Consider the following 10,015-nt stretch of genomic DNA (forward strand, 5'->3'; position numbering starts at 1 on the left):
GTGGAAGCAGTCCCCGTGGGCACACTGGGCCCCCTCCTTGAGCGTGCAGTTGTGAGCGTTGCAGCAGGGGTTGGTGCATTCCTGTGGGGAGCACAGCTCCATGGGCTGGGGCTCCATCCCTTCCCCAGCACGGCCCCAGCCCCTGCCACACCCATCCCAGCAGCGCCCTGCTCATCCTGCAACGGGGGAAACTGAGGCACAGAGGGCAGGGGGGAGAACCGGGCACTCAGGGGAAAGTCAAGGAGAAAGTCAGGACTGGGATAGGTGGGTTCAGGAAGGTGGGACTGGGAAAAGCCCTTGGGATGGAGTCCCTGTGGTGACAGCAAACCCTTCCCTTGGAAATGCCCTGTGCAGGAATTCCCTCAGCTGAGGAGGACTGCCACAGACATCTCTTATGGAAAATCCTTTCTTTAGGATGTTTCCTCCTGAGAAGCTGAGAGGCCTCAGGAACAAAATGTAAACAATGATTATCTGCTGCTGTGGAATGCAACAGGTGCATCTGTGATTGGTCTCACGTGGTTGTTTTTGATTAATGGCCAATCACAGTCAGCTGGCTTGGCCTCTCTGAGAGACACAAGCCTTTGTTATCATTCTTTCCTTTTCTATTCTTAGCTTAGCTAGCCTTCTGATGAAATCCTTTCTTCTATTATTTTAGTATAGTTTTAATGTAATAGATATCATAAAATAATAAATCAGCCTTCTGAAACATGGAGTCAGATCCTCGTCTCTTCCCTCATCCTGAGACCCCTCTGAACACGGTCACAGAGGACCCCTCTGTCCTTCCACCTCCCACAAGGGTCACTCTGTCCCTCCACGTCCCAGCAGGACCCCCTGTCACCCCATGTCCCATGAGGGACCCCCTGTCCCTCTGTACCCCATGAAGACCCCCAGCCCCACAATGTCCCACGAGGACCCCCTGTCCCTCTGTACCCCATGAGCACCCTCTGTCCCCCCATGAGGACCCCCTGTCCCTCTGTACCCCATGAAGACCCCCTGCCCCCCATGGAGGACCCCCTGTCCCTCTGTACCCCATGAGGACCCCCTGTCCCCCCATGGAGGACCCCCTGTACCTCCACCTCCCCGCAGTCGCAGTCCTCCCCCTCCTCGCGGAAGCCGTTGCCACATTTCCGTGCCACCACCAGGTCCTTGGTGTCGGGCAGGTTGAAGAGGCACATTCCCCCTCCCTTCTGGAAGTAGCTGTCCAGCTGCCTCCTGCTGCAGGAGCTGAACACCCGGGGGAAGGGGTGCCTGGGGGACACAGGGGAGCAGGGCCGGGACGAGGTGGGGAATGGCGAGAGACGGGAGTTCAGGACATGGACAAATGCACAGACTGGCACAGACCCTCCCCACAGCAGACTCCCCATTGCCCAGTGACCCAGGTGACACAGAGCAGAAATTCTCCAGAGTAGAAATCCATTTGGATTTAGGTGAAATGTACATCTTTGAGTCTGTGCTTAGAAAACATAGCCATGTAGCCTGACTGCAAAGCCTGGGCTCAGCGAAACTGCTTCAGTGAAAGACAGAGAGAAGAAGAGGCAGACAGTGATAAAAAAAGACAGAGAGATTGCTGTGAGAGCAGGTCAACCTGACCTAGGAATTCTTTCTGATAAAGAAGAACTAGCGGCAAATGTCACAGGAAATTTGTAAAAATGAATATGTATGAACCTCTTGTGAAATTGTATGCATATGGATTTGAGAGGGGGATAAAAAGGGACCTGAAGTTCCCAGAGGTACCCATGTCATTTTAGGGGAACAATTCCCACATGCCTCCAGCACATACCGGCTTTACAATTTTCACAAAAGTTGTGGAGTTTTGATAATCTCCACAAAACAGTGTCACCTCTGCCCTGGGACACCAGAGACACCCTGAGCCACAGCAAACCCTTCCTGTGCTCACTGCTGCAGGTGTCACCTCTGCCCTGGGACACCAGAGACACCCTGAGCCACAGCAAAGCCCTTCCTGTGCTCACTGCTGCAGGTGTCACCTCTGTGCCCTGGGACACCAGAGACACCCTGAGCCACAGCAAACCCTTCCTGTGCTCACTGCTGCAGGTGTCACCTCTGTGCCCTGGGACACCAGACACACCCTGAGCCACAGCAAAGCCCTTCCTGTGCTCCCTGATGCCAGCCCAGGGCTGCTGCAGGTGTCACCTCTGCCCTGGGACAGCACTGACACACCCTGAGCCACAGCAAACCCTTCCTGTGCTCACTGAAGCACACAGCAAACACCCACCTGGGCCACTGAAATACCCACAGCTGAGATGGGTGAACATCACTTAAAATTAAAGACATACGGAAAAAATACCAAAAAGGACCCAGAGAGCAGCAAAAAACAAAACAGTCAGAGCCTGCAGTGTGTAAGGAACTGAGGAACAGGAGAAACACTCATTTTCTACAGAACCTCTGAGCAAGGTTCTTCTCTAATTTCACCGTTTGTGGGGGTTTCAGTGGTTTATGAAGAAGGAAGCACTTCCTTCTTAGAATCAGTTTCATTTCCCCTTAAAGCTGAAAAATATTTTCATACCAGGACATCTCGTTCTCAAGATGACTCAGAGGACATTTTTTAAAAAAGGTTTTGAAATCTCTTGGACTGGAGGGAAACCTGTAAGAGCCTGCAGGTTATGGAGGCTGAGCAAACCAGTGCACCCTACATGTATTTATATACATTCCTACACATGGCTGTACAAGCACAGCCAGAACTGTGCTTTTCCCCACCACAACCTGCCCAGGCAGAGGTTAAACCCTGTGGGATCAACACCAGGCTCTGGCAGCGCTGAAAGCACAACTGGGGTCCCACTGTTCCTTCCTGACTGGGAGGGCAGGCGGGTTCAAACACAGGGAATGAACAGAATAAAGCTGCCTTTGCTCAGGGCAGGGGCATCTGGGATGAGATATCCTCGGGAGGGGGAGAAGGGCTGCAAAGGAAACTGGCACCAACCACATGGACTGTGAAACCCACCCAGGGCCACCCTGCCATGGCAGGGACACCTCCCACTGTCCCAGGCGCTCCCAGTGTCCAACCTGGCCTGGGACACTGCCAGGGATCCAGGGATTCTCTGGGAATTCCAGCCCAGCCAGGAATTCCTTGCCAAGATGCCAGCCCAATCTCCCCTTTCCCAGTGGGAGCCATTCCCTGGCTCCTGTCCCTGCAGGCCTTGTCCCCAGTCCCTCTCCAGCTCTCCTGCAGCCCCTGCAGGCCCTGCCAGGGGCTCTGAGCTCTGCCTGGAGCCTTCCCTTCTCCAGGGAACATTCCCAGCTCTGCCAGCCTGGCTCCAGAGCAGAGGTGACAGCATTCCCTGCCCACACCCAGCACTGCAGCCTGCTGGGGCACTGGGGACACAGCCAGGGCTCTGGGGACACATCCCAGGTCTCTGGGGACACATCCCAGGACACATCCAGAGCACATGGGACACATCCAGGGCTCTGGGGACACCTCCCAGGGCACACCCAGGGCATTGGGGACACATCCCAGGACACACCCAGAGCACTGGGGACACATCCAAGGCACTGGGGACACGTCCCAGGGCTCTGCGGACACACCCAGGGCACTGGGAACATGTCCCAGGACACATCCAGGGCTCTGGGGACACTCCCGGGGCTCTGGGGACATGTCCCAGGGCCAGCAGCACTCACCCGGTGGCCGCGGCCCTGACACAGCCGCCCTGCTGGTGCAGCAGCCCGCGCTGTCGTGCACCATGCCGAAGTTGTGGCCGATCTCGTGCGCCATGGTGGCGGCAGCGCCGATGGGCTGCTCCGCGTGGTCCTGCCGGGAGGGCACGTGTCACCAGGGCCACCAGCACCAAGGGACAGGGCCACCCACAGCTGGGAGGGCACGTGTCACCAGGGCCACCAGCGAGGGACAGGGTCACCCACAGCGGGGAGCGGGGCTGGGCACGGGAGGGAACACACAACCCCGCAGGAGGAGGGGCTGGAGGAAGGTTCCTGGCACAAGTGGGCTTTGGTCTCCTGATATTCCCCGGTGGGACTGGTGGGAAGCTCTTGGCTGGGGCACACTGCTCAAAACCTGGGGCACATCCCCAAACCCAGAAACCTGGGTGCCCCCCACCACCCTGCCCAGGGACCATCACAGGTCACCAGGGCCACCGTGACCACCCCATCGTGCCCAGGGCCACCATCAGGAGGAGCGCAAGTGATGTGGGCAGCAGAGATGGGGGCAGAAATCCAGAGAGCAGACGCAGGGACAGGCAGGGGCTCTCCAGCCCGAGGGACAGGAGCAGCACTGCAGATGCCAGTGCTGCTGCCAGCTGGGAGCTGGGGCACCTTCAGCAGCCCCTTCTCACCCCCTGTGCCCCTGGCCAGCACCTGAGGGGGTCAGGAGCTACAACATCACCCCTCAACACCTTCAGGCTGCACCGCAGGTCAGGAGCTACAACATCATCCCTCACCTTCAGGGTGCACCCCAACCGCACACCCAGCCTCAGGGGCTGCTCCTGCAAGCCCAGGGAGATCCCCCCGGGCAGGGGTGGCTCAGGGACCCCCAGCCCCCCTTACCACGCTGACCCCTCCGGAGTTGTCGGCGCTGCACATCCCCTCCAGCGGGGCCATCCCGATGGTGGTGCCCCCGAAGGTCTTCCCTCTGCCGGGCAGGAGAAGGGGGCTCAGCGCTGGGGGGTCAGGGGTGCCCAGCCCCAGCCGGGAGCCCACCCAGCGCCCCCAGGCAGGCACCCACGTCAGCAGCTGGGCGTTGTCGTGCCTCCGGCGCGCCCTCAGGGATTTCTTCCACTGCAGGAAGGCCCAGAGCGTGGCGTTGGCGTCGCTGCTCACCGCGCACTGGTCCCGCTCCGTCCACACCTCCAGCCCGATCAGGGCCACCTTGATGTTCAGCAGCCTGTAAAACTGCAGCAGGGCACAGGCAGAGGGGTGGTGTGGGAATTTACAAAATTAGAGGGAAAATCAGAGGGTCTTGGGAAAGCTGCAAAAGGCAGGCCTCAGACACAGCAGAACTGTGAGTAGAGCTAAAGCAACAGCCATGAGATAGGTCAGCAGAAAAATTATTTAAACTGTAGAAAAAGCAAGGGCAAATAGAACAATGGTCTGTGTATTAACACTTGCCTGAATAGCTGTCTAAGCTGCAGAAAGTTTATCTAGCGAGATATTAGGAAGGTTGAAGCTTAATAATGGAGCTCTGTGCGTTGTGTTTTAAGGCTCACAAGCAGGTATTGTATTCGAAATAAGCAAGCATTGTTTTAACCAAAGGTATGTGTGCTTATGGTGATTGGATAGAACGACTGTCAATGTGCTTTTGCTTTGTGTGATTGGTCAAGAAGCTTATAAACTATGTTGTAACATTAAGTTTTCTGGCTTGCTGCTTAGATTGTAAGCTGGTGGCATCTTCCCATTGTCATAATCATGTAATGAGGCTGATGCTGAAAAGTAAACAGCTTGAGGCGCGTACCACAGCAGCCCTGTCTCGTTCACGTCTGTAAATCGCCCCAGCTGGCGTCAGGGCTGGAATTCCCTGCACCCTCCCTCCCTGCTGTGGGGTCCCCGTGTTTCCCCGCGGCTGTGGGACCCCAGAACACACCTGTCCCACACCCACCTGCAAGCATGGGCTCCACAGGCACAGGTGTGGGCACAGGAGCCAGTCAGGGTGGCACCATGACATTCAGTGACAACACCTCAGTGTGTCCCTTCTTTGCCAGAAATGATCCCGGGCAGGGGGCAGTGAACACTTCCCTGCTGAGCTCAGCCCACAGGTGACAAAGCCCTTCCCACCATGAGCTCAGAGAGCTCCTGAACTCCTCCATGGGTGGGCAAGCCCTGGCACAGCTGCCCAGGAGAAGGGTGCAGTCCCCATCCCTGAAGGGATTTACAGTCATGTGCATGTGGCCCTTGGGGACATGGTCAGTGGTGGCCTTGGCAGTGCTGGGGAACGACTGGACTCAAAGGACTTAAAGACCCTTCCTGACCTTAACTGTTCCATAATTCTGTGATTCCTGGCCCTGGTGACACGAGGACAGTCCCTGAGGGCCACACAAGGGCCTGGCAGGTCCCTCACCTTGTCCACGTAGTTTGCGATCTCCACGATGCGCTGCTTGGTGTGGCCCAGGTTGAGGTTCTGGTTCCTGTACTGGAGACAGGTGAGGATGGGGAGGCCCACAGGGTCAATCCAGGGCAGAGACAGAGAGGGGCCCTGGTTTTCTGCCCCCCAGCACTCACCAGGGTGTGATCAGCAACGATGAAGAGTTCCATGTACTTCATGGTCCTCCAGGCATCCCTCCTGGCCTGCAGGCAGACACGGGGCTCAGCAAAGAGGGGCAGCCCTTGGCTCTGGGCACCCTCCAGACACCACAGAGCTGCTCAGGAGGGATAGCTGAGAGGGGAAACTGAGGCACAGGGTGACAGAGAACGTTTGGATGGCTCCAAATGACCTCATGTCATATCCCACATGGTAGGATGCAGCACCAAGACCCAATCCAAGCATCCTCTGGGGTCTCCTGCCTAAATTCAACCCACACAAGCCACCCACACAGACCCTCTCACCCCACCTGCCTGCACAGCCTGCCCAGCTGCCAGGGACATGGGGGCTGTGAGCAGTGCCGAGAGCCCCTCCCAGCCCTCTGCCTGTCCCCAGACAGATCCTGAGTGGATTTACCCATGTGGATTTATCTGTGAGCATTTACCCAAGTGGATTTACCTGAGTGGATTTATCCATGAGGATTTACCCTTGAGGATTTACCTGCGAGGATTCACCTGAGTGAATTTACCCATGAGGATTCACCTGAGTGGATTTCCCAAGTGGATTTACCCATGAGGATTCATGGTAAATTCACCCATGAGGATTTACCCAAGTAGATTTACCCATGAGGATTCATGGTAAATTCACCCATGAGGATTTACCCAAGTAGATTTACCCATGAGGATTCATGGTAAATTCACCCATGAGGATTTACCCAAGTAGATTTACCCATGAGGATTCATGGTAAATTCACCCATGAGGATTTACCCAAGTAGATTTACCCATGAGGATTCATGGTAAATTCACCCATGAGGATTTACCCAAGTAGATTTACCCATGAGGATTCATGGTAAATTCACCCATGAGGATTTACCCAAGTAGATTTACCCATGAGGATTCATGGTAAATTCACCCAAATGGATTTACATGTGAGGATTCACCCAAGTGGATTTACTCATGAGGATTCACCCATGAGGATTTACCCAAGTAGATTTACCCATGAGGATTCATGGTAACTTCACCCAAGTGGATTTACTCATGAGGATTCACCCAACTGGATTTACCCGAGTGGTTTCACCTATGAGGATTTACCTGTGAGGATTCACAGTAAATTCACCCATGAGGATTTACCCATGATGATTCACCCAACTGGATTCACCAGTGAGGATTCACCCAGCTGGATTCACCCATGAGGATTTACCCGAGTGGATTTACCCATGAGGATTCATGGTAACTTCACCCAAGTGGATTTACTCATGAGGATTCACCCAACTGGATTCACCAGTGAGGATTCACCCAGCTGGATTCACCCATGAGGATTTACCCGAGTGGATTTACCCATGAGGATTCATGGTAACTTCACCCAAGTGGATTTACTCATGAGGATTCACCCAACTGGATTCACCAGTGAGGATTCACCCAGCTGGATTCACCCATGAGGATTTACCCGAGTGGATTTACCCATGAGGATTCATGGTAACTTCACCCAAGTGGATTTACTCATGAGGATTCACCCAACTGGATTCACCAGTGAGGATTCACCCAGCTGGATTCACCCATGAGGATTTACCCGAGTGGATTTACCCATGAGGATTCATGGTAACTTCACCCAAGTGGATTTACTCATGAGGATTCACCCAACTGGATTTACCCGAGTGGATTTACCTATGAGGATTTACCTGTGAGGATTCACAGTAAATTCACCCATGAGGATTTACCCATGATGATTCACCCAACTGGATTCACCAGTGAGGATTCACCCATGAGGATTCACCCAGCTGGACTCACCCATGAGGATTTACCCGAGTGGATTTATGCATGAGGATTCACCCATGAGGACTCACGGTAAATTCACCCTGAGGATTTACCCGAGTGGATTTACCCATGAGGATTCACACATAAGGACTCACAGTAAATTCACCCTGAGGATTTACCCGAGTAGATTCACCCGTGAGGATTCACCCAGCTGGATTCACCCAGGAGGATTTACCCGAGTAGATTCACCCGTGAGGATTTACCCGCGTGTGCCGTGGCCGGAAGAGCCGCGCCATGCCAGCCACGGTGCTCCCCAGGTGCTGGCCATGCCCGCAGGTGCCCCCTGGCACGGGCAGGTGCTCTGCTCGCTGGATCAGGTGGAGGCCGGGCTCGGGGGGCCCCAGGGGGCTCAGGTAGTAGCTGGTGTTGCTGCTCAGCACTATGAGGCCCCTGGAGATGGGAACAGCCCCAATGGCTCCTGTGGTGCTTCCCCCTGTGCTCCCCCAGCCCCTGAGGCCCCACAAACTCGTGGCACATCAGCCTGGTCTGTACCCAAGCTGGGAGCAGGGACAAGAATTGGGGATCTCTGCCCAAACAGCCCCAGGACAAATAAGCCCTGGGCACCAAACCTCCCCCCTTCAGAGCACAGGGCAAAGCTCGGTCTGGGACAGCTGCTCTGGGGTGCAGGGACCTGTCCCTCCAGGGGTAAAATTCCTGGGAAAAAGCTCGTACTGCCAGAAATATGGTCCCTGCCCAGCCTGCCCAGTCCTGGGACTGGGTGAAGGGTGGGAGAAGGAGGAAGGACAAGATGGGAGCCATGGGAAATCAGCCCATGAAGCATTTGGAGCTGGGCTTGCAGGAGCATTGGTGCTGCTCGGGTGGTCCCAGAGGGGATCCCTGCAGAGAGGGAGCAGTGGATCCATCCCACCTTTGTTAGCTCCAAAACCCACTGACCCTGCCTTCCTCCAATCCTGATTCCACCATACCCTACTCCTTCCTCCATTCCTTATTCCTTCCCCCATTCCCTGTTCCTTCCTCCACTCCCTATGCCCCCATTCCCCATTCCCCCATACTGTATTCTCCGTTCTCCATTCCCATTCCCATTCCCCATTCCCCCATACCATATTCCCCCATTCCCTGTTCATTCCCTATTCATTCCCCATTCCCCCATACCATATTCTCCATTCCCATTCCCTATTCCCATTCCCCCATACCGTATTCTCCATTGCCCATTCCCATTCCCCATTCCCCACTCCTCCATTCCCCATTCCCATTCCCCATTCCCTGTTTCCCCATACTGTGTTCTCCATTCCCGTTCCCATTCCCCCATACCATATTCCCCCCATTCCCTGTTCATTCCCTATTCATTCCCCATTCCCCATTCCCCCATACCGTATTCTCCATTCTCCATTCCCATTCCCATTCCCCATACCATATTCTCCATTTCCATTCCCCTATACCGTATTCTTCATTGCCCATTCCCATTCCCCATTCCCCATTCCCCATTCCCCATTCCCATTCCCCATTCCCCATTCCCTGTTTCCCCATACCGTATTCTCCGTTCCCCATTCCCATTCCCCCATACCGTATTCCCGAGCAGGTGCTGAGCACGACCCATGAGCGGCGGTGGCCGCGGACGTGCCCGTGGTAGTGGCAGTGCTCCTGGGGAGAGACAGGGGGACCTTCCTCAGCGGGCTGCTCCCAGAAAAGCACCCCATCCATTTCCCCATTTCCATTTCCCCTATTCCATGTCCCCTTTTCCATTTTCCCCTTTCCATTTCCCCTATTCTATCTCCTCTATTCCATCTCCCCATTTCCATTTCCCTTCTCGTTTCCCAGCCAGGCGAGCTCTGTTCCCCGCCCCGGGAACGGGGTCAGCCCGGCACGGAGCCCGGCACGGAGTCCGGGACGGAGTCCGGGACAGAGCCCAGTGCCCGGCGCTGGAAGGGTGACAGAGGCCGGTGGGGCCGTGGGGAGGGAGGGCCCGGTGCTGCTGTGTTTTTCCCGAGGCGCTGTCCCGGGGCCCGGAGCCGAGCGCTGCCGCGTTCCCTCTGCTGTCCG

The 10,015-nt window shown here is 55.6% G+C and overlaps 1 protein-coding gene across 1 annotated transcript in view; it reads right to left on the bottom strand.

Moving 5' to 3' along the window:
• ADAM33 (ADAM metallopeptidase domain 33) overlaps window positions 1-10,015 on the bottom strand; it is a 42,336-nt gene that overhangs the window by 12,487 nt on the left and 19,834 nt on the right. The window contains 10 exon segments of the mRNA XM_014310681.2: window positions 1-81; window positions 1,071-1,248; window positions 3,634-3,670; window positions 3,673-3,763; window positions 4,513-4,597; window positions 4,691-4,857; window positions 6,020-6,091; window positions 6,181-6,246; window positions 8,218-8,404; window positions 9,540-9,695. The exon segment at window positions 1-81 is cut by the window's left edge and continues 21 nt beyond it. Coding sequence (XP_014166156.2) covers window positions 1-81; window positions 1,071-1,248; window positions 3,634-3,670; window positions 3,673-3,763; window positions 4,513-4,597; window positions 4,691-4,857; window positions 6,020-6,091; window positions 6,181-6,246; window positions 8,218-8,404; window positions 9,540-9,695 — 1,120 coding nt within the window.

This window comes from Geospiza fortis, unplaced genomic scaffold (genome assembly GCF_000277835.1).
Source record: "Geospiza fortis unplaced genomic scaffold, GeoFor_1.0 scaffold236, whole genome shotgun sequence".
Lineage (NCBI taxonomy): Eukaryota > Metazoa > Chordata > Aves > Passeriformes > Thraupidae > Geospiza > Geospiza fortis.